At 34.8% G+C, this 25,217-nt stretch overlaps 1 protein-coding gene and 1 long non-coding RNA gene across 8 annotated transcripts; one reads left to right on the top strand and one right to left on the bottom strand.

Annotated features, from left to right (window-relative positions):
- Positions 1-455: 455 nt before the first annotated feature.
- On the top strand, positions 456-7,604 carry LOC124178345. Its single transcript, XR_006869773.1, has 3 exons — positions 456-1,329; positions 1,507-1,585; positions 7,476-7,604. It is a non-coding gene; the product is annotated as an uncharacterized LOC124178345 (long non-coding RNA).
- Positions 5,438-25,217, bottom strand: LOC124178341 (zinc finger RNA-binding protein). Of its 7 annotated transcripts, XM_046561594.1 has the most exons (12): positions 25,083-25,217; positions 24,646-24,809; positions 21,899-22,240; positions 16,823-17,389; positions 14,566-15,291; positions 13,257-13,560; positions 12,558-12,745; positions 11,299-11,447; positions 8,996-9,091; positions 7,483-7,603; positions 6,488-6,783; positions 5,438-6,131 (listed from the first exon to the last, which is right to left on the bottom strand). In XM_046561594.1, the coding sequence occupies exons 1-11, from the start codon at positions 25,130-25,132 to the stop codon at positions 6,488-6,490; spliced, it is 3,003 nt and encodes a 1,000-aa protein (XP_046417550.1). In that variant the 5' UTR covers positions 25,133-25,217; the 3' UTR covers positions 5,438-6,131. The 7 variants fall into 7 exon arrangements, with proteins under 7 accessions (XP_046417550.1, XP_046417552.1, XP_046417553.1 ...); XM_046561596.1 differs by having other exon boundaries at positions 5,438-6,771; XM_046561597.1 differs by having other exon boundaries at positions 5,438-6,783; positions 16,823-17,278.

The raw sequence follows: 25,217 nt of genomic DNA, 5'->3' as shown, positions 1-25,217 counted from the left end.
ATTGAATAGTAACCAATTAAAAATTTCTCGCATCGATGAGAGTTTTTTGGTTAGTCACATTTTATCGAAACTGACGCAACATTCGCGGTGTCGATGTAAATTGTGTTGTGTGTCATAGATCGCGAACCTTTTTTCATGTTCATTTCGATGCAATCCATGAGTCATTTTTACATCGAGCATCTTTTCGAAAAAATAGATAACATTATTTATTCCGTCTTATAAACTTGGTTACGACCATGGCAACGACGCAGATAATGTTGACCTACAATCTTGTTGACCAATGTCGAGCAATAGATATTCGCGGAAATGTTTACATTCGCATGGTTATTATTAGTAAACTAGAGCTTTTCTCCCAGTCTACTGTAAGCGTGCTATTTCTCCCCGAGGTTTCACGTCGTAAATTGATGCATACGCAGGTGAAAAAACTTACGACACTGTTTTTTTCGCAAAAAGCTTTGAAAATACAAACTTACCTTAATTAATCACTCTTGGCAGAAGAGTTTTAGAATACATGAAATCCCAAAACACGTTCAGTAGGTGATAACACGAGATATGATAAAGTCGACTAGGATTCATTTCATATCATTTACGATCTTTCTTTATCGCATTAATAAGAAGGACCTACATATTACATTCGAAATAATTTTTTCAAGTCATTTCATTTCTGTGTCAAACTGAAATTGTGATTCATGTGCCGTAATCAATACATGCGTCAGCGGAAATTACTATGAAAGCGCCCATTAATTACCCATCGCAATACAACGGACGTTACATACCTATATGGCCCTGCTGAGGGACGAGAGTAGAGGAAAATTTCTGCGAAATAACTAATTGCTAAAAGCTCGCGCTGCTGGTGTCGAAAGCGAGAGCCACGTGGAGTGGGGGGTGACTGTTTACGCATCGGAATAGGGAAATGACTGTTACTAATTGTACATGTGTTCGATGTGCATGTGTATGTACCCGATTTCCGATGAAATTATACGATTTTCATGTGTAGCGTTACAAGTTGTTGACAAGTTTACAACAACCTGATAATATTTACTTATGCAGAATGTCGAAAACAACGTTATCGAACCGAAGATAAGAGACCACTAAATTTAGCACACACGGATGATCAAATATTGTTAAATTGATCAAAACAAAAACGTTCAACTGCCTGCACGTGGCACGCCGTTTCCCAAGTTTTGAACTAAGCGAAATCCTATGGAGAACATCCGCTGCGAAAACACTTAGAACAATTATTAATTTTCCGATGGTTCGACTGATTAGAAATAAACATGAATTGCATTATAAGTTAGGTGGATATTTGCAAGGACCGATTTCGTTATGGTAATTACACGTCTATTCTTTATAATACACATTATTTCGGTATGAGTGTTCAAATCTTATTCATTGTACGTAGTACAGATCAAAAAGGCAAACCATTGTAAGTAAATAATTCCTGTTTTAGAAATTATATATTGTCTATTTGTCATCTTGTAACAATAGTTCGGATCTCATTTTCAGTGCTGTTGACATTTACCTTACTGGAACGTTCCTGAAAAAGCTGAGATGGATCTCTAGAAGCCCCAATTGTCCCATCTCTGTAAGAACATTCGTATTCAAACTTGGTGTAACGGCATATAATACCGTAAGATTCAATTATAAACGTTTCATTTCCACTTCTATAGACTTTGCACGCATGAGAAACAAATAGTCCCTTGTAAATCTTACTATAATGTTAAGATGGGTGAATAGACTCGAGAATAAACATTGTTATGAAGGGGGTGTCCGAAATTAAAATTTCAAAAAACCGTTATTTTTATTGCTTAAATCGATAGATAAACCGTCTAAGAATATGTTTACAAAGTGACAGAGGCCAATTTGAAATATTTTCAAGAATATAAAGCCCGAAGCAGATGAGCGTTGAGCAGGTGTGCGAGCCCTCGCCACTCAGATTTTCTATTCAGAATTCTATACCTGAAAAAGTTTGAAGGGTCGTTGAAGTCTTAACGTGTCTAATACAAGTATAAATGTGTATGATTCATTCAGTATACGTGACTTTACCCTGTAGTTTGTAGCATTAACGGTAACAACAGCGCGAAAAAAATTATCTACGGCGAGCAGTGAAGATATAATTGTGAATCCACTTCATTGTTATAGAATCATTGAATTTTGCACAGTTTTCCAAGCAATTGCTGGTATTGTATTCTGCGCATCGTGCAAGCAAAAAATAGAATTCGAAGAAAGCGGGTATCGCGGCTCAGGCTTCAAAATTGTATTATCGTGTATGTGCGGTCGGAATGAAATTAATTCAGATCCGTTAATAAACACCAGTTATGAAATAAATAGGCAAATCATGTTTGTCCTGAGGCTACTTGGTGTAGGACGAGATGGCATCAACGTATTTTCTGTACTCATGGACAGTCTATGTCAAGGGTTAGCGAAATCGACGTACGATAACATAGTGCAGCACGTTCACTTGGCATCGGATCGATGTTCAATACAGTCTCTGACAATGAGAAAGTTATCAAAGAGAAGCGAGAGAATTCAGAAAACGAGAACATTGAAAATCATTTGAAAGTGTCTGGCCATGCATCCTGGCTTCAATTCATTATACGGTGTAACAACTCTCATTGGCACTACAGTGTTAAAGTAATCGACCTTATCGTAAAAAGTGCATACTGCCACAGCTGTACTCTAAACTAGAATTTTGAAAATGGTACGAAACTGACTCGCAGAATCATGCTTCTCAAATCATCAAGGTTTAGCTGGGACCGATGAAGATGGATTGTATCACAGAAATGTTTTAAAGATTTGACGAAAAATTGGGCTTTAAATATACAAATTAACATCGGCGATGCTGATTCAGAAACTTTTGCAGGTATTTTGAAGATAAATCTGTACTGTGATGATTGTCTCGTTACATAAAATGAGTGCGTAGGGCATGTACAAAACGCATAGATTCATAACTTTGAAATATAAAGAAAGAACGGAAGCTTGATGGGAAGAAAAGGTTGACAGACAGTGTCATAAAAAAACTCATGATTTATTATGGCCATTAGAAAGAACATGGATTCTGTCCGAAAGATGAAAGATGCTATAATAGCAACATTAGATCATTATTGTTCAACTGATGAATCTCTTCGGCACGATAATTGTCCAGTTGGCGTCGACAGTTGGTGTGAATGGCGCAAAGCTGAAGCCATGAATCAATTAAAATCTTACGAGCATCCCAAACGATTGATTATTGAAGAAGTTGAGAAACACATTCGCCCAATTTATGAAGATCTCTCAAACGATAACCTTTTAACCCGATGCTTAGGCGGTTATACTAAAAATTCCAATGAGTCGTTCAACTAAACAATTTGGCTTATCACTCCAAAACACCTCAATTCGGGCCAAAAAATCGTTGAAATTGCTGCCTACATGGCTGCAGGTATGTTCAACGAAGGGTATTCAGCGTTTTTTAGTGTCATGCAGTTGAGTAATTTGAGTGTAGGCCAGCAGTGCAAAATGTTTGCTGATATCGCTGACACGTAACGGATCAAGAGAGAGAACAATCGCCAGGCATTTAGCAGTAAGGAGGCTCGTATAGCTCGTAAACTCGATCAAATGCATCAAAATGAAGCTTTTAAAGAAGTAAGACTATTATATGGACCAGGAATAGCTGATTAGCAAATTATCAGCGTAAGTAACTAAAAATTAATATTTTTTTCTATTGACAACTTTTTTCTAAATTGGCGGACGTGATAGCTAAAAAACTAAGTCAGTTTTTATCCCTCAGTATTAAAATCTCTTTTAATTGAACTAAAAAAGTCCGTCACAAAAGTTTAGTTAAATAAAATTGTTATAGCACCTTAAAGTTTCATTTTTTTTCACACATTTTTTTTTTAAACCCACCAGTTTTTACTTTCACATTTTTTTCTCCCTTTTTTTTAGTTCAACTAGAAGACAAATACATAACAATTTAATCCTTTTTTGGTTTTTTGTTTCAATAAAAAATTATGAGATGGACCTTTCCCACCTTTTTGACCGATTGAAGACTGCAGCGACAAGACACCCATGAAATAGGCTTAGAAATCTATTATAACATTTTTTTTTGTATTCGTTAAATATATATAAAACCATACCTCAAAATTCAATATCTTCATTTCTTTCTTTTCCTTCTAAAAAAAAATCACAAAAAATGCAGAACATTCCAATTCAGGACACCCTCCTAACAGCTTACCTTTTGATGTGAAAAACTTGACCACGGCACACGTAATGTTGGTTTACAATATTGATAAGATGTCTCACGAATGTTTCAAAGTAATATTAACGAAATAATTATGCAATGACTCGATACAGCAACGAAATAAAATAGCCTGATATATCATCTAGAATTCGAGACACCCGTCAAATGGGCAAGACCTATGACTTTCTGCCTTCGACAAACTTTTTTTTTTTTTTTTTATTCTGAAGATTTACTGTTAATTTACTGACAACAACCTTTGAGTAGAAACTTGTAAAACGTACTATTGTTACATAAAGTATCGTACGAAATGTCTTTTTTGCCTAGACCTACTTTGCATCTTTGATGCACAAGCACTTAATATTAGAAGTATACCCTTTCGCTGCGGACTTTTAAACAGCCTGTAAATACATATTTGAAGCAACTTTTTTCCATATTTCACATAAAATTAACAATCTACCTATATTTGAGTTCCTAGAATCAAACAACCGTAAGTTAGATTTTCTTATTTGACAGATGATTAGAATCCGACGTAACCCAAGTACACCAACATAAATTTTACTTGAAAGATGGAACAATCATACATATCATTAATTTCATAAAACAATGATATGTGTAATGAATTGTTTTCACTTGAAAGAAATTCCAATTCCGAAATATTTAGAATGGTTTTTTTAAAACCATTCTTACATAATTTGAATATCGATTTTAATATTTTAAATTCAAAAATACCTATAGGGGTCCACTGTTTTACAACATGACGTAACCTTCTACTGAAACTCATTTTTCTTCATGACTTTCAACATTTGCAGCTGTCGCACGTACCTCAGTCAAAGGCTGTTTGGATTTGGAATACTTTCAATCAGGAAGTATTCAATGTAATCATGTCCCTCCATTTCTGAATTACCGTCTAAAGATATCGATGGTAACTCAAAGCAGTGGTTGTTAATTCCAAAATAGCTTTCGGCTTTTGTCCGAACGGTGTTTTGAACGTCGTATATCATGCGAAATGTAGTATACAATATAGAAAGTATCAAATCTCGCAAACTTGTTCCCATACATACTAGTCATTGAAAAATATCGATTAATTATAAACGATGATGTTGAAAAAGAAATATTTCTTATCTTTGCAGTGTTACCCACGGTGAATATTGAAACGGTGAATGAAACTTATAAATCTCAAAATAAGATTTGAATGTTGTACGTAATTAACTTGAATGAGAATTTCTGTGAATATAACTGGCAGCCTACGCATACATTTTCATTTTATTCGACTGTGATTGAAAATACAATGGCAGGGTCTTACATGTGTCAGATAAAAGTTAATAACTTAAACGTAAGTGATAGTTCTTCGGCATATCGCAAGCCGCCTTCATGGATACAACACTACTTTAAACTTATATTAATCAAAATTTACCTGCGGAACTAACTTGCATAAATAAAGTACATAACGTATTATGTACGAAAAAACTCGTTCATTTTTATGCCAGGAACTACGTGTGTCCGCCAAGTCGTATATATCAATCGGCATGTTAGTGGTACATGTAATTTATGCATGTTTTACGATTACACACAACATTCACAGGAGACTGGTTACAAACTACAATTAAGCTTAATTTTAGAGGATCTATAAATCTTCGTTATAACAACATTCGTGGCAGCAGATAACCACAGTACTCATACTTAAATCGAAACGCTCTCACGTTTTGACTTCGAATACAGCTAATTGTAAATAAGTATTCAGAACCGACCAATACATCAATCATCATTTATTACGAAAGTCTAGAGCTCTAGCTAAATATCAATCGCTTGTTGCAAAAATTTTCACCACACAACCTGTGCCACCGCAAAACCGCGCTCCAAGTGCGATAACAAACTTCGTCGCGACGATTCAGAGTCCAAGTCATAAATAAACCAGCTGAAATCGTTCAGTCAATGAATTCATTTTACTTTCAGTTGTGACTTAAATTATAGTTTTGCGACTTGGAATCATGAGACTTTTTCTCGCAGCGAAATTCGATTGTTTTCCATTTTCCTTAAAATTGATTGAAATTAGCTTATTATACAGTTTCAGTTAACGACATACAAGAACTATCGAACTGTACACAATGATCTCAAACTGTCTCAAGTCACTTCTATGTCCAAAACATATTATTAAACAAGCAATTGATATTAATAGACAACGAGTATAAGAAAAAAAAAGACATAATTTTCATCTCATTGCAACTCGATAGTTATAGTAATTTATAAAGTGAATTGAATGTTTGGTATTACTTATTTTGCGTCTGTTTCCATTTTAATTTCTTCAGCTTTCTTGTCCTTTTTCGAGGCTTCACTGTCGGTTCCTTCACAATTGCTATTGTCACGTCTGCGCTTACGCGCAAATCTACCCTTGTATTTTGGAGGTGGTAGCTGCTCTATTCCAAGCACTTTGTGAATTTGGCGAAATGCGACCAATCTTAGTGCGTGCTGTGCCGATGATGTTATGTCCTCTCTTTGCTGTGCTGTCATGTTACCTATAGCGTCGACCGGCTCCTTTTCACATGGATCAAGCAGACCTGGTGAAATAACTTCAAATTAATTGTTGCAATTCTAGAGATATATGCAAGATATATAACATCATTACGGTAGAAGTGATTGCATAAAGAATGATTCTAAATAATTAAAACGCACAGCATGTTTACAATATTGCACATTTAATTACCATATTAACATACCATAAGTAAGGCATTTCACGTAAAAAAATCAGGTATTAAACCCTAGTCATTTCTAAATCTACTAGCAATATTCTTCATGCTGTTCTACTCTGGAAACAAGGTGGTATGTATGTATGTTTTATTTCGCGGTCTAAATTTTGCCAACTGAGTTCAATTTTATAGAAAAGATCCTTAGTTTGCTCCAAAATTTTGTCGATCGAATGTAAATTGATAATGGCTAGTTCAATAATAGAACTGAACAAATGTTACCAAATTTGTCAAGAATTTCCATTATCTGATCAAGAAAAATTTTAAACAATAATGTTATGATCATTAATGAATATGAACAATTTGGTTCTTCTCCTTGGTTACTTATGAAGAGATCAGTATGCCAAATCATCTTATCAAGGTTAAAAACATCACTAATAATACAATGAACACAAAATACTTGTATTCAAGATCATTAAGTGAGTGTATAACAAGATCAGTCTCGTCATCGGCTCATCATGTCTCAATTTTAATCACCGAAATGCAAATTATTATTATTATAATTTCTTTTTTTTAAGTCAATACCTGGACTTCCTGGAAGTAGTATGCCACCAGCTACACATTCCAAAAGGCGTCTCAGCGCTTCTCCTGGGCTCAGAGGTCCTCCAGCGGTACTGATCACTTTTTCAGCCAGCAACTCCAATGCCTGCAATAAAGGTGAAACAATTTTAAAAGTTACTAAAATAATTTGATAAAAGAAAGAAGAGAAGTGACATGGCGGATTCAAAGTCACATAAATACAAGCAAGTTTAATTACAATAACAAAAATATACAGTAAAAGAAAATCAGGTCACAAAAAAAATATATGATATAAGTTATGTGTAATGAAATAAAATTCACTGAAAAGCAGACAAAATTCAACAATGATGAATAGCTAATAAAATGGCATTTCCGGTATTGCTAGTCTTTCACAACCCTGTTATTATGTGCCAGTGTTTACCAACAATGGTAGAAGACAAAGACAATTTTAGAATTTGTCTTATTTGCTATCATTAGTTATAAATTCCTTGGTCACAGACTTGACACGAGTAAAGACGAGATTCTACTGGCAGCAAATTAAAATCCCTTACGTCCTGCAGCAGATACTTAGTTTTCCCAAATCGTTTTAGATAAAATCTATGAAATATCAAACAGCTTTGCGTAAACAAATCAATAACTGAAGTCATTTCAATTCCTATCATGATCCCAAATGTGGTATTTTATAACTCCTGCATAACATGTGAGGACCATTATTTCAAATTTATCTTAATTTCAACATATGTGGAGCAGTTGTGTTGTAAGACTCAATTTTTTGGAGATAGCAACGTTTGATGTAAAATCCAAGGAACAAAAATCTAAAAATTGAGTAATTATTTGATAATCTGAAAGATTTTGATATTAGTATAAATAAGATGAGTTTATGAACGACTGTAAAAGCGCTTTGTCCCTCTGACTAGTATATTTTTTTTTATATAGTAGCTCTATAGTACGCCAGTATGATCGTGTTTTCTGACCGTAAAGTTTAAATCGAGAAAAACGCAACCATATTGGCGTACTTTACAACTATATGAAAAAATAATATTTGCACTATGGTCGTACAACTTTGCGGTTTTGAAAAAGTAGTTTTCCTGTAATAAGTTTAGTCTCAAGATTATGACCTTAAATTTGTCTAAACATCGTCATTAGCTCGATTCGATAAATGAATATTTAGTTGAACGAATGCAGTAAATAGAATAAGAATTTGAAGTATATTCTAGGAAGCATCGTAGGAGATGCAAGTTATAAACAACTAGATCAAATCATTAGTAATAGTTTAAAAAAAGAAAAAATAAGACTCAAGTGGTCGTATTGAATACATTTCGCGGAATTTTCAAAAACAACTGAAAGTACTTGTTCAAATTCTTCGCCGTATACAAAATTCTCTGATATTTCCCGATTTTTCGGTTTTCCAGACCCGTGGCCACCCTAAAACTTCCCAAAATTCTATACCTCAGACAGTAGAAACGTTAAAATTGAAATTAACTTTATAATCAATTAGTGTGATATAAATTATACGAACCCATGCATTGAGAGGTCCCCAGGTGGGTACTCTGTTGCAAAGATCCCGCATTATGCGGATAACCATGACACAGCTCTGAAGGGAAGTTGCTCTAGCCTGTTGAAAATGACATTAATTCAAAATCAAATAATCTGTTGTATCAAGGTGGAGAACATCGATTCATTCGGAGAGGCGTAATCCTAGCTTAACTTTTGTTTTGCTTTGTGTGGGCTTTAGCTATCCTCCCAGCCTCGTGTCCTATATATTCTAACGTTTAGCCCATATCAAAATTACCGGGTGTTTATTGTGTCTTAAAATTAGACAAACTCTAGGGACTTATTAAACTGGCATGTACTACACAACTTTTGTAGGTGGTAGAAGAACCAGCACAGTTTGAAGTGTTCATTATTTTACAAAATATTATTCCTATCTTAACATTACTTACAGCAAGCTGCAATTTCTAATCTAGAAACACCCGGTATAGTTATGACGTAACTGTGTGTGCTTGTCTGTCTTAATATAGTTTATCTTGAAAAGCGGCTATGCAATTAGCTACAAGCTGGACAGTTCAGTTTTAGGCATCATTTACCTATATGATCAATGGTTTTATTACAAGTAGACAAGAAAATATCGTGGTCATTATCTAAGACAGACCTATAACAGACTCAGTCTAGGCTACAATTATGCGGTTATTATCATTTATCCAGAATAATGAATAAGCTTATTCGAAAAGCATTCCTTCAATGAATAAATAAAAGAAATAAAATTCATTTATCTCGATATTACGGAATTAAAAATCTCTAATCACTTTACGAGCAGTTTCCTATTATTCTGGATGTTTCCGACCAGAGGCATAGCAGACATAAATGTCCCTTATGACACACAAGTGACAGAGTGACATTTACATACTGCACTGGCTTCTCGCCTAACACAGACTATCTGTTCGCATTTTTAATGTAGACTATTCCTGCGCTTTGCCCAATAACAAGATATTCGATAAACAATACAAAATTAGTGAATTACAGGATGAAACAAACTAAACAGACAGCAATACTTGAATGTAATTACCATATCTTCATTCCTACCATAAGTCGTTAAAAATCGGTTCATATTAATTGTACAATTCAAATAGAAACAAATTTCACTAAATGATTTCATTCTTCCTCAGTATAGCCAAATTGAACACCAGTAGCAAACTATTCGGAAATGGAGAGACGAGTAATGAAATAAATGAATAATACAAAGTATTCCGGAGGATAGATTACTGCAGTAACCAGTTCCATAAGAGTAATAAATTCCGTGATAATTCCATCACTTGTCAAATATGATCTACAATTTCGTAATATCTACCTAACTGTATCAGTTGTGCACCAAAATGCGTCAAATATTATACGTTTGAAAACAAACCCACCAATAACCAGGAAAACTGAATTATACCTAGAAAACCACTGGGATTACTTCCAGAGTTACCACTAATTTTGAATTGTAAAATTTCCCGACTTTTTTAAAGTTTTCAGACATAAAACTGTCTTCTAAAATGAGATACTTGGCGAAAAAATTTAATTCAGACTACTTTATCATTTTTCTATGTGGTATCAAATATGTCATTTGTTTTTTTTTTTTTTGATCATTTGAACAATCATATTCAGTCTTTTTTTCTTAATCTTTTTCTATGTTCCTCGAAATCATCCTGCTTCAATGACAAGTGGGTACGCTTTTGTTGAAAATTTAGTATCTTCAAAGGTTCAATTTATTTGTTTTTATTTTCAATTTTTGAATTTCTAAAAAAGTCAAAATAAACATTTCGCTACCATAATCTGAATTTCATTCAATTTTCAAATGTTTCATGACGGATTATTTTCATAAAACTGTGGAGGTGATACAAAGGTTTCTAGTACTTTAGTGATTTTCTGTATTTCACTGAATTGTACGAAGACGCGATCATTTTGAACTTTTCATAATGACTGATTACTACAAAGAAAACCGTTCTTTTGTTTAAATGACGTATTCCGCATTGCTGCTTTTAGATCATTATGTACAAATGTGTATTTTATATTGGCTAGCACACGCAATAATAAGTATACATAAAATGCGAGCAAAGAATCAGTAACCAGGCCACTTGGTTCCAAGGTGTTGAAATTGTAAAATAAAATCGTAACAAGGCTGGAAGTTCTAAGACTGCTCTTTTTGTTTTGCCAGAAGAATAAAGAACACTGGCACGCGTGCGGTTGACCAATAATAGAAAAAACAGAAAACAGCCGCGAGTGTTGCTGAAGTGGCGTACTGAGTTTGAAACTTTGAACTGAGAGTTGATTGATTCAAACCTGAAACCACTTGGCATGCCTGAGTGCAGCTAAAGCCTCCAAACACTTAGCCTTGGGAAGTACATCTGGTGGGTCTGGTTTCGTCGCGGCCGGCGTCGCGGGCGTCGCTTGCGGTTGTGCAGCTCCCTGTTGCTGCTGTCCAGCATTCTCTGAGATCCCAACAAAGAAAGCACAACACGCTTAGACAACACTTAGAGTGTTTGATCATGCCCAGCAATCGGGATTGTCCCTCCATTTCATTGCCAACTCGAGTCCAGCAACTCGAGCCTCTTTGACTCATAATAGTCCAAATTAAAACAGGTCTAATCAAGTACTGTACATTAATACGTGACACGTCGCTTCACAATAATTGATTCGAGAAAGATAGTGACGATAACACAATTCGCAGTATTTAAATACTGTCGATGTTGCGCAATTAACATTGGGAGTACCACCCTTAGGTATTTATTTATTAATTTTTTGTGTTGGTTGTTTTTCTTTCATTTTTTTATTTATTTTTTTTTTCTACGAACAATGAAACTACATCGAACATCTTAGAATCCGAAGTCAAAATACTCGTATTGAAAGTGTCGTCGTATTATTATTTTTTTAACGGTATTTGGTCTAATGGAGGGAGAGGAGTCACATGGTTCACGCATGATCAAAAAGTCCATAGTTTTAAGATTGCCTCAGCGTAGTTTTCGTGTCTGAAAGCGTGTCCACGGATGAAGGAATACATATATATATATATTAAATATTTGACGCATACAATTGATTTTGTCGAGTTTGAAAAGAATGTAAAACGGGACTAGTGCTTCTAAAAAAGTGAAACCGAAACGAATGAAAGTGGTCATCTCAATTTGCGAAGATTTTAAATTCTTTAATTAATATTAGAATTTTTAATCCATGGCTAAATTGAAAAATTATTTTACACATTCCTCAAGGCATTACTTTGAGATTAGAAGCTGTAGTCGTGGACACACTAAACGCAGCTCTTTACCCTACATCAAAATTAAAAGAATACATTTCCACATTAGACCAGATATGCACCGGCGACCACGAAGTCCTTGTTGTCATGGCGTCCTCCTAGGTTGCTTACAAGAAAAAAAAAAATTCACAGAAATTTTTTTTCCGGGCCATGAAAAGAACAAACCAAATCGATAAACGGTTTATAGCTAGAAAAATGGTGATGAAAAAATAAAAAGTGCTCCACGCATCAAATCGTTAGTGACAGTTATCCTTTTCTTGGCCGTTGCGAAGATAAAAAATATTTAACTCACCGGCCGGTGCGACAACCTTTGGTGTCTCCCGCATCAGAGGGCTGGTCAATGTCACACTAACAGTCACAGATCCACCAGAAACTGTCAGAGCTGCGGATTCCGGATGCTTTCCGACGTTGTAGGTGTCATCGGGAGCCACAGTTTTCAGCTGAGTAGGTAGAATTTCTGCCACCTTATTCAACAGTGTTCTACAAACCACAATATAGATTAAAAATAAGCAAAAAAGGTAGACATAACCATTAAACTTGAATGAATTAATTTTTTTAGCATATTGTTATCAATTTGAGCTAAGATACAATATCCTGGTAAAGTATAAAATACTTTGGTAATATGGTAAACATTTTGGATTTTTTACTCACACTTCGGAATTCGGGGTATTTCCGTGAGATAAAATTTTTACAAAGGTTTCAGGCTTTATAAATTTAATAGTCAATATTAATGCGTTTGTTGGTAATAGCAGGTTCAAAGAATGCTAAGAAATCCGGAATGAAAAAAAAAAAAAAAAAAACAAAAGAAAAGTAAAGAAAAATGCATGAAAATGTACCTTTTGCAGTACTTACGTTTCTAGAATAATGTGATAAAGAACAGTCAGTAAGTAGGTTCAATTTTTAAGGGGGAATGATCTTGAAATAAACCAAACAAAAAAGACAAGATTGTCATACGTGATAAAGTTCATTTCAAACAAACGAATACACGTACTTAGTAGGCTTTTCAGCGCATAACACCACAAGACAGACGTGATTGTCTCCAGATAGCAGGAGACCTTTGGCAAGATTTCCGACTCGCATGACTCCACGTAGAATCCTGGAATCTTCTTTCTCTTTTTGAAAAGAAAAAAGATTGCCATCGCTACCATCTTCTTTCTGTGGGGCTTGTGGCTGTTTTTTGTCAGCTTCGCCATCCTTCTTTACAGCTGCGTCATCCTTAGCTACTGGAGTTGTTGCTGTAGCAGGCGTCGTCGCAACAGGCGCAGGAACAGCAACTGCTGGCGCTGGTTTTTTACCTGCGATTATCAAAGTGATGCATAAACTTTTTGTTCCTCTTTGTTACTTTGGCCGTTATAAATTAAAAGATGGGATATTTTGACATCGCCATCTCATAGTAATAAAGCTTAGACAAGTGATTTAAACTAGCGGCAATGCATATTATTAATGTTGATCAAGGATTTTCAGAACGTTTCTCCCGTTTGTAAAAACAAACTTTTGAAGCGACATTATTTGGAAGTTTAATCTTTCAAGATCAACTTCAGACCAAAAAAATATCTAAATATCTATTATTCACGAAATTACAGGTATTGCTTGGTAAAAGCAAGAATTTACATTTGAAAATTCTTCCCTTCAATATGATTGAAAAACATTAATTTTGAAACCATTTTAAAAAAATTACTCGCACAGATTCAGGTGCCGCTGAACTGGCTTGCATTTTCACATTTCGTGACACCGTAAGTACTTACAGTGCTCCTAGACATTCAATGTTGAACCAAATAACATGATTTTATTGGATGGATCAAACGGCATAGGCCAATGAAATCACTTAGTGTCGTGTTGTGTCGTATCAGCAATCACAAATAAAAAACAGAAGATCGTAAGTACTCGTGTACATCAAGTTTTGGTCCTAAGCATTCATGTTGTTATCAATATAAGAATCATCTTTATCAATAAATAATGATAACCAAGCAAGCACAGCAATTGAAATAAAAATTTAAAGAATTCCTATTTTAGTACGCATAGCGAGCGATAGAAATTATGAGCACTTACTTTAAACTGTATGTGGTAGTTAAAAAATTTAGAGATAGCATTACACGCGATATTTCAAGGTATTTCTGAGATCAACCACAAGTGTTTGCTAAAATTCCCTACTATTTGTTGGATACTACATTTTTTTTTTTTATACCAGTTCCTGAATTCTACTAAATAATCGAAACACCAAAATTTTTTGATAATCTGACAACTTCATTTTGCACAGTGCACATGGACGAACTCCTATTTGGAATTTGTTAAGAACTTACCACCCTCAGCCAGCGTGTCAGAAACGAACTTGAGTGCCTTCTCTGTGTGAGAGACGATTTTTTGGACAGCTTGTAATTCCTCTTCTTTGGGATATATCGTAGAATGATGAGACAGCACATGTTTGTCGTCTGAAGATTCTGGGCGTCTTTGCGGACCTGGGAACATCATCATTGGGGGAGGTCCTGGGAATGGCCGAGGAAGTGGCGGAGCGCCAGGTCCCCGTCCATAACGGCGATACCATTCGTAGTATTCGCACTCATCTTCGTACCGGCGTCGCTCTTCCCAGTACAACATTTCCTCATCCATCATCGGTCCCATTGGTCCTATAGGACCCAACTGATTGATCTCTTCTCTACGACGCATGTATTCGTCTCTCATTTGCTGTCGACGGAGTTTCTCTTCCAACATTTTTCGCTGTTTTAGACTTGGTTTCATGTCAACAACCAGATCAGGGTTCACCTTCTTTTTATATGCAAATCTGTGCCTTCTCCCTTTCATGTGCATGTCTTTTGCGTTTGGATCGTTGAACCGGCATTCACATAATTTACAGTTGAAACTAATGATCTTCCCATCTTCAGACTTGTTTTCTTCTATATACTCTTGACCCACGGGTTGAATATCTTTCTCGTCAATTGTAGCGTCTTCACTAGTGTCGTCAGCAACTGGCTCTTCTACTTTGACTTCCCCAGTTACTGGAGGTTGAGCCACAGTGCCAAGGTTTCCAGCTGTAAGATGAAACACCAGTTAAAAAAAAAGATCTAGACAATTATACTCAAAAACATAATTCAAGAATATTAATTGGTTCAACTGCATTTGTCTCAACAATCGAAAATTCAATCATTATTTTATTTTCCACTCGACTCGACATGTCAGCATGGGTGCTTTAGTGTAATAAAGTATAATGTACGTTCATTAAAACTTCATTTATATTTTTTATATTCGTACAGTCTTCACAAGTATGTGTTTTCTCATAGATAACTCTGTGGTAAGAAGGTAACCCAAGATAAACATGGCAATCTAATTCACCAAACAAAGTGAGAAAAAAAATTCTATCTTCATTTCAAGTCGATTTTACGATTTGGTTATATTGTGTTTGTATAATAATTTATATGCTAAAGTCTATTCTTTATAGTTTGGTATATTAAATTAGGCTCAATTTTATTTCTTCAAAGGAACCTGGACATTTTTTTGTTTTAATAGAAACCAGATTTTTTTCAGTTGCTAATTGTGGTCCAACATTGAATAACAAAATGAAACACGAACACAAAGATTCCAATAGAAAATCCAAATTTTTGTGACCTTCATCTACAAAATTTGAATATATTTTTTGTTGTATTGTCTGCTAATTTAGACATGCAAACATTGAAAGGCATATTGTTGAATTACGTATTAATAGTAAAATGTTTGAGAATCCATTTTTGAAAGCCAAGGATAGAAGGTTCCAATTTGGAAGCAGCATTGAAATAGCATATTCCAAGATTCGATGTTAGATATTGGAATCTGTACACTTCATGAATGAGGTTGTTGAAATGCGAATCTCTAGCATGAAACCTACATAGGAAAAAAATTAAATTTACTTGCACCGACTGCAAAAAATTGAAGTCTGTGATTTTGGATTGATATTTGTAATTAGCTTTGTTTTTCCAAGAAGTTCTACAGTATATCGGTGCTGGATATGCTAATTTTCTCAACTTTATTAAAGAGTTGTTTCATTCAACGGTTTAGATTCAAGCCAATTTGACCAATAAAAAAAAAATAAAATAAAAAAACATTGGGAATAATTCACTTTTGTTTTTGCTTTCGGTAAAAAGGAAAGAAAAAAAGTTGAGACGTGATCACAAATTCCTAACAACTTGAGTTATGTGGCATTGCATGTTCTCGGAATCCTACAATGCAACTTTGAAGGAAGTTTGTGCCATTACAAAAATAGAAAATTTATCTGTGAATTTTACATTGCACATATTAATTTTTACGATTCAAACTCTAAAGAACCGAGAGTATTTGCACCCTCTGAATAGACATGATCTTTTTGTTCATGTATAGGATTGTGTTGTCAACTCTTGAATAAGTTTTTATTTTTTTTTTTTTTTTACAAATTAATGCCAAAACGAAGTTTGCTTGGTCACACGAATATTGTTGATGTACTGAAATTCCCATCCAATAAGTACAAAATCATACTATGATTCAGGTATTCCAAAATTAGTACAATAATAAATACATACATTGTTAATAAAAAGATAAAATATGAGCACTTACATGCAACAAAATTAATCTTAGGTGTTGCGGTGACCGTTGCTTTTTTGGTAACAGTTGCCTTGACAACAGCAGCTGGTTTAGGATTGAGAACGGTGGGATCAGCGCTTGGAATTGGCTTTCCCAATTTGGTGTGAAGTTTGACAACTTTCTGATGCTTCGCTCCCCTGATGTGAGCTGCGTAGGCGTCGTTCCCTGTGCACGTGACGTCACAAAGTTCACAACGAAGCGAGTTCCCAGCTCCCCGTGCAGGTGGCTGCTGCGGCACCTTCAGAGAGGCTTCTTTTTTCTTGTGTTTTTGCCCCTCCAGATGCTCCCTATACGTCTGTGGCCCAGCACAGCTAATCTTGCAGACATCGCAGTAGTGGAGCTGCTGAGGCTTGGGGGTTTGCTTGGGACGCATCGATTTCATCGCTCCGCCTCCGGCGCCAAATCCCTTCCTGCCATAACCCTGCCAACCTCCAGACTTTTGGTTATTTGTGTTGCTGTTTGCGCTCTGTTGGGCTACGTACATGGTCGCGGCGCTATAAAGCGCCGCGTCGTAGCCGGAATACGTTGTACTCGCCGTTTCTGCAAGGGGAAATTAATATCCGACCTCAAATTTGGAAAAGGTATTCTATTCTTGTTTACGTGAATCGTGAAGACTAACAAACGCAAAAAACTATCGTTGTATTTGTTGAATGTCATAAGTCTCAGGTTTACAATACTTTCAAGTGGAAAGAATCCGTCAAAGGATTTTATTTAGCTTCAGAAAATTACATAGACAAAGAGAAAACAGAAAGGAAATAAAAAATCCAAGCAACAGCCAACAATTGACATATTATGTAGCGTATATTGAAACGTGTTTAAAATGAGTCAAGAGATCAGTCAGCCAAATCATCTTTAATGAAAAACAGATACAGCTATTATCACAAGAAGGCAAAATACTTGACTTCAACGATGAATAGCAGTACTGATGATCATTCAGTCTCGTCATCGGCTCATCATTTCTCATTATTTCATACTCAAGATATACTAAATTGGAAGAACTAAAAATCCAACAGTGAAAATAAAGTTGAAAAGCGTACGTAAGTTAATTTTCGTGAAATAAATCAACAAGAACATCCAACAATGTCACGACTGTTCAAATTGCGAGCTTCACGTCCTCGAAAGAAAAAAAAAATGACGAGTTTTCAATTTATACAGCCTTGCAGATAAGTACAAAAAGTTGGACAATTCGAATCGTCTGACTATTTGATTCGGCGGATCTACGTGATTACTAACAATGTCGTAGCCCGACAAATTTTGCTACCAGCGTGTACACACTAACTTAATGACTTAGAGGAAGCATACAGCGATGTTGCGAACAAGATCGCCAAATGCTTGAAAATTCTTATAACTATTAACCATGCTTAGTGTGATAAAAAATGATGGGAGTACTTTTGTTGGTAACTTAATGTTCCAAAACTTAATTTATACTCTCTATTGTTTTGCTATATGCAAAATTTCAGACGCCTTCAATTCCCGATAATTTTAATGACATATATTTTAAAACAAAGAACTACCCTTCCTGATACTAATTGGTGAATAGGCACTAAGTTTGATGCAATATTGAATCAACAGGCAAATGAGAGTGAAATCAAACTTTATTCGTTTGAAGACCAGGACAAGGTCAAGGCGGTTGGGTATCCAAAAATCTTGATGAATTTTCCTAAAAGACGTTCATACATTGAGTATTTACCGAATTGTTATATTCCGAAGCTCTGAAGATCTCTTAAAAATTGAAAGGTAACGAATTCTGAAATTATAAACAAAATCTGAGGTACCGTTACTTCGTTTTAAATTGCTTGTAAGTAAGGTATATTTGATATTTCCATGCAAGGTAGTTCATCTTATTTAGAAGACTATTATTTTCTACAATGTCATTGAAATATATTATTGTTTTTCAGTACACGATTCAATATTACCATTTGTTGATTGTAGACAATATCAGTGCAATGTTGTAAACTTGAATACTCAACAATGTCAACACAATAAAAAAAAAGTCTTTTACTGCTAGATTTTCTACCATTTTAAAGCAGTTTAAAATTAAGCCTCAATATCCAAGATTTTTTTGATGATTCCAGTATTTTCTATTTCTGCATTTTTTAAGAGTACTTTGTAGAGTACTAAGAGTACTTACAAATGTAATAAATTGATAAATAGTCAATGTACAAATATCTCGTCATAAAATTACCAGAAAGTATCGATTTTTGACCAATTAACTTCTTGGAGTGTTGTTATAATTTTTAACAATCGTCCAAATTTACGCTTTTAATAAAAACCAAAACAGGATGACGCAAATGCAATTGCTCACTTTGAATTGATGTGAAAATTTGGTTTAATGAACAGATAGATATCAGAGATAGGTAACACTGTCCTAATACTTTCATGCCAACAAACTAAAGGTGACAATTTATTGGTAGTAAAAAAAAAAAAAAAAGGTATTTCATTATGTGAGACAACTGAGTCCAGAATATTTTACACGTAATGTATGAATATAACCATCAATGCGCAGCATGATTTATTTCCATACATAGATCAAGGCATCGTTATTAATTGAAGCAGAGATTGCCGTTGAAACCTACAGAAGTGGATTTTCTTGAAGAAAATATTCTGTATATAGGCATTCTCTCTTTACTTTACTCATTTACGCCAGATGAAAAAGAGAAATACAAGATTTGTCCATTTGTCTTGTTTTAGATATACACCGACGTAGGTACATATTGTCTACCAAACAAATTAACAGTACAATTTTAACACACACAGAAAAATATCGAATTATATGACATCATTCTCGAGCTCCATTCTGACAACAGTTTTGGTGATTTCTTGTCTGCTTCGAACCTTAATCAGCATTCTTCAATGTTGACACATCATTAAAAAAGTTCTCATAAGGTAGAAGTTCGTAAAGTTAATGTAATACAGTATCGAGAGAAATTGCTGTTCCGTAACTTCAGTATTTTAAGAAATACAGTCAACCGTCAACTGTAAAGTATTAAATGAAGCAACGCATACACTCAAGTTGTAAGTATGACTCCTACAAAGCGATTCTCAATTAAATTGGCACATAACAATTGTCAACAAAAGTTTTGTTACATTATAGCTGCAAACTTGATTCTTTTAATTTTTATGGACCTAAATTAAAGGCCACCCTAATTTTACGTATCCAATCTTAACATTTATAAATAAATGATCACGACATTCTAGGATTATATGAAACTATTCTACACAGTCAAGGGTGCTCAGCTTCTGCTGCACTTGCATTCAGTAATGAAACTTTAAAAAAACATTTTTTTTTTTTGCCACGTATTCTTATTTTATCCTGTACAAATTCTTCATTCAATTCAAATTCAAATCCAGTATGAGATTCAGAAATTACTCCAGTACTGATTGTTAAAAAAAAATAAAGCCAGTCATATAGAGTAGATTTGATTAAAAAACAAAAAAAAAAAAAAAAAAAAGATACATAAAAAAAAACCTTTGGAGCGATGTTTGGTGACCAAAATTTCAATTTCCTATTTATTTCTAAATTTATTCTTATTTCAACAATTAAAAACTATACTAATCACACACAGTAATGGCCCTATAAGTATTTGAAAATCAGATAAAATTCAAAGCATATAAACCAAGGGAATATAGGATATAGTTATCAATTCCTATGAAAACACAATGTTTTTGATCAACTTTAACGCCTTCTTTATACATCTGCACACCGATGAATTTAGTCATCATTGATAACAAATAAGACTTTGATTGTATGAAATATCGCTTCAGTTGATCTATTTGGTTTAGTCGAAGCTTTTGCAGGAGGTTCTTAGGTAACAAGAAATTCTGAACATTATATTGAAGACATTTGGCTTGACTCTTCATATACTCAAATGAAGAGATTGTCCATTACTAGAATAGTGATTCTTGCATATTTTTGGTGCAAGACAACATATTTTCATCAAACTATTTCTGTATCATCAAACAATTAAAGTTGGCTTCGGCAACCTCGAACCAATCGCAGTTCTACATCAAACAGATACAGTGCGTGTTGTTCAATGGGCATAAGTTAGATGCTAATCTTGCCAACCTTATTGCTGACCCACTAAAATTAGGGGGGTCTGAATTGACTTTACTTGAGTGTAAAATAGAGATGCAAAGGAAATTTCTATTGCTGCTACTGATAATTAACGATGCCTCGCTATGTATGAAGTCGACTTCAACAATACAGCTGAAGCCAGCAGCTAGATTCAGTAGCCAAATGCACTAAACTACTTTTGGATAAAATAATGCAGTACTAAACTGGTTAAGATTAAAGTGATACTTTTTTCGTTCACTGGACGAAGATCTATACGTTAATTTTTATATAATTATTGAAAATCTTTTCAAAGTGTAGGATATTTGAACTCCAGTTCAAAACGTACTTGATACTATTTGATTCTATCCCCTTTTAAATAACACTGGTTGGACGGTTGAATTGGCTTGATTTTAATAAAAACAATTAGATATTTGTTTTCGTAGACTTTAGAAGGCCAACTTTAGCCCATTGTTTGAAATAAAAGGTATCAAAAGTCCTAATATCGCTAATATATGGTTCCTGATTGCTCAAACGTAAAGCATTATTATTGGAGATAATACGATTATATTCATATAAGACTGCACTCAGAATTATTTTGAAAAAATTCGCGTACAATCTGGAATAAGTATATTTCTACACACAGTATTTAAATGGGAAAGTAACAATATCTTTGACTTGAGTAAAAAATCCTGTACTTCAGGATTCATTTTATCGGTAGAAAGTAATGTTTAGACCTTGTTCCAGCAATAGGAAAAAATTCTTGCCGTACTTTGAAACAGTCTACACCGTACAATTCAACACTGAGAACTCTTTAAAAGTATAAATAATATTTTGAGGATTTAGCCAATTTTTATTGCTAAGCTTTTCTACCATTTTTCAATCAAGTTCGCCACGTTTACTTAATAATTTTGGTGACTAGCTGCGGCTTCGTATCGTGGAATCGGCAATGCTAAACTTAATCTATAGAAATTATAATAGATCATGGTGAAACTTACTGTTAGTTGGAGTGGATGCTGTGGCAGCTGGCGTAGCAGGTGCGGTGTATCCAGTGGAATACGCTGGGTTTTGTGCGGGATTCGGCTGTTGGTAAGCAGTGCTGGATGCCTGATAGGTTTTGGCTTGTCCTGTTGTGGTGGCTTGACGCGCCGTGCCTGTGTAGGCACTGGTGGTACTGTAAGCCGGCTTTGCAGCCTGGTAATGTGTCTCGGTTGTGGTATAAGTCGCAGGCGCTGCTGCGGGCTGTTGGTAGTAGGTTTTGGTCGCGTCGTATGTAGGTGCCGGTGCTGCACGCCCGTATCCGTAGTCGTAGGTCTGCGCTACCGTTCCCGCGTTTGCTACTTTCAATCAAATTACCAAAGTTCAAGACCAGTGCTTAAAAAATTTCAACTCTATGCTTGATGCTAACCATACCAGTAGAGATATATAAAATTGGCACTTGCCCTAACGGGATATAGCTATAGAGAAAGAACAAGAAGAAAAGGAAGAAGATACTTAAACAAAAGGCCATTGTATTTTTGGTACTGACTTACGTCTATTGCAATGCATAAGGTTCCGACGATTTTAATCTTGTTTGTTCGGTAACATATATTGTGTCTGACTTAAGTGTTTAATTATCATTCTTAAGTAGACTATCGAGGAAAATATTTTCAAAAGGCAAGGATGAGTCATTTAATCTAAACTCACAATCAACCACTTTAAGAAGTTCTTGTTACTAAATTTGCTTACTATCCTGTAACAACCAAAATGAGCGACTTTCCGTGTTTACACAATACGTGTATCATTGTCGCAATGAAAGAAATTTCTAGTTGCGGTCACTGTACAGTCCTTGTCTATTTATATTTTTAACCATGATCAAAAAGTACAATTTTAGGTATGAAAGTTTAGTATTTATCTAAAAAAATGATTTCAGACAAAAATTGTTTGAAACATAACGGATCTATTTTTTAATAGGCTATAATTTTTGCAGCACACATTTTTTCGAAGATCAACGCTTATCGAAATGAAATAAAAAAAACTTTCAAAATCAGTTTTGGCGAGTTTTGACCTTGAAAACCAAATTTGCAGGTATTTTCACTGGCATATTTGTGGTCAACGATTCAAAATACATGGGTATACAAAAGTTTTAATTGACCAGAAGCATGGGCTTTTTGGAACTGTATCAAAAAATTTAGTAAATTAAACAATTTCATATTGCAATAACCAAAAGACGCAGTATTGACAACTATAATGATAGTAATAGTTATTTGTACAGAAATTTTCTAGAAATTCTAACAATACTTAAACCATTGTTGTAACAATAGCAACTTTACTAGAATTCTGAGGTAACATATAAAATCTTCTTTTTGTATAGGCAACTCTTAAAAACTTTGATATCAAGTTTTTTATTCAATTTCTGCAGTGTGGACTTGACAATTTAACTATTTTCTACTTTCATGTTTAACGTTGCCGTGTTTCAATAGTTTTTGAATGTATTTAACAACCTAGCTTGATTGCAAAAGTTTTGATGGTAAACAAATATGTTACAAGCCAATTATACTGATTTCATTTTGTAGCACATGAAGCAAAGTACAAATGATTTTTGAGTCAATTTGTCGACTTAATCATTACAATTGAGTTTTGAACCTAAAATTGTTGAATGTTATTTTTGGCTGATGATTTCTGTCAAGTGAATTATTTATCCTCTGAATATTTCAAGAAAATCAGATACGAATAAAAAGATATGTTTGGATTGTAATATAATATTTACACAGAACTTCACTATTGCTGACCCAGGTCTCATTCTCTCGCCAGAAATTCATTATCAAATCTCAGTATTAGTAAGAACTTAAGTTTTGATCTGATATATGATCGATCAAAATTTCAAGTACACATAGAAAATATGATATCACAGGCCTAGGCTTACGATTTATTATATTTGAGGCCACATGTAAAGAAATTTGAGGACTTATGATACTTTAGCTTTCTCTATTCTACAAAATGGCAAAATGTTATCTTAAAAGGAAAATTGAGCATTATTTTACAACTTTCCTACAATAATTATAAAACCTAGTCTAAGGTTTAAAATATGGTTTATTGGTATCGGAACGTTTTTTCAACTAATGAATTAATCTGATATTAGTGATAAGGATAAGCAATTTACGAAGTATGGAAATTACAGGGCATTTTCAAGGTTTACGTATCACTTGCGCTGTAACCTCAACTCCAAAAACCTCCACAGCTATGATATTGAAATTTGAAACATTAATACAACGATAAGGTTTTGAAGGAAATTCCCCAAGACTTTAGCCACAGCTTCATGAATGAATATTTATTGTATTCCAGACAATACTATGGTCACAAAATAAAAATTTCTTTCAAAGGTTGTTTAGAAAAAAAAGGATAACGAATTTCAACCACGTTTAAAAGTGTAACCTTTAAACGAACAAGAATGCAAAATCGCGGCTAATTATCGTCATAACATAAATTTTGAATATTAGGCTGAATAAAGGAATCCAATCAACTTAAAGATACGTGTATAAACAATAAAAACAAAAAAGGAAAACAAAATGAAAGAGACCGTTGGGCGCTACGTCGATCGATCGTAAATTCCAAAGCCGTGCCGGCTTGACGTGGCCCGTGTGTAACGTTCGAGACGTGAAATACATCCGCGTGGTCTTTGAATCGAACGTATTTGATTCAGGTCGACAGAAAATGAAATGATGGTAAAATGAATGGGTAAAGAGTTACGGTTGAGAATACTTACCGGCGTAAGTCGTGCCGGTTGCGGCCGCAGCTGCAGCTGCTTGGTAAGTTTCGTATCCCGTTGCAGCCGCTGCGGCGGGCCGTTGAGTGTATGTAGCTGCTGTGGCTGCTGGTGTTACCGCGTATCCCGCCTGTCCGGTTTGATAAGCGGCAGCGCTAGTTGCACTGTTGTAAAGCAATATTTTAATACGAATATATGATGATGGTCACGATTTACGAACTGAACTACTGATCGCGAAAAGGTACGACGCTCATGCTCAAAACGCTCGATGGCACGGACGCTCAAGTTTTAATGGCGGCTTAAACCGGCTACGCTTCGCGTGCACACAAAATTCTACCGATATTATTATTGCGATTGACGATGTATGCTTCGCGCTATTTATCAACTTTACTTAAGATTACGATTTTCATTAATATTATATTTAATCGATTTCGTACCCATATTGTGTTCCACCGTGTGTAAACCCGAAATAATTATTCTGAGCCATCCTTCCTCGTAGAGTATCCCGGAAAGAAGGACAATGGAGGAAGTCGTTGGGCGTGTTGTAGTTTTCATGGAAATGGCACCGAGAA

The sequence above is a fragment of the Neodiprion fabricii genome, chromosome 3, assembly GCF_021155785.1.
Source record: "Neodiprion fabricii isolate iyNeoFabr1 chromosome 3, iyNeoFabr1.1, whole genome shotgun sequence".
In the NCBI taxonomy this organism is placed as follows: domain Eukaryota; kingdom Metazoa; phylum Arthropoda; class Insecta; order Hymenoptera; family Diprionidae; genus Neodiprion; species Neodiprion fabricii.
Note: the sequence above shows the minus strand (reverse complement) of the source record. Positions and strands in the feature narration are given on the sequence as shown.

Bases quoted from the DNA above. Each gene is read 5' to 3' on its own strand.
- LOC124178341 (XM_046561594.1), bottom strand. From the start codon at position 25,132: ATGGCTCAGAATAATTATTTCGGGTTTACACACGGTGGAACACAATAT. The intron at 22,241-24,645 runs GTAAGTATTCTC...TTTGATTGAAAG, and splicing joins AACCGGCACGACTTACGCCG to TAGCAAACGCGGGAACGGTA. The intron at 13,561-14,565 runs GTAAGTTCTTAA...TGATAATCGCAG, and splicing joins TGACACGCTGGCTGAGGGTG to GTAAAAAACCAGCGCCAGCA.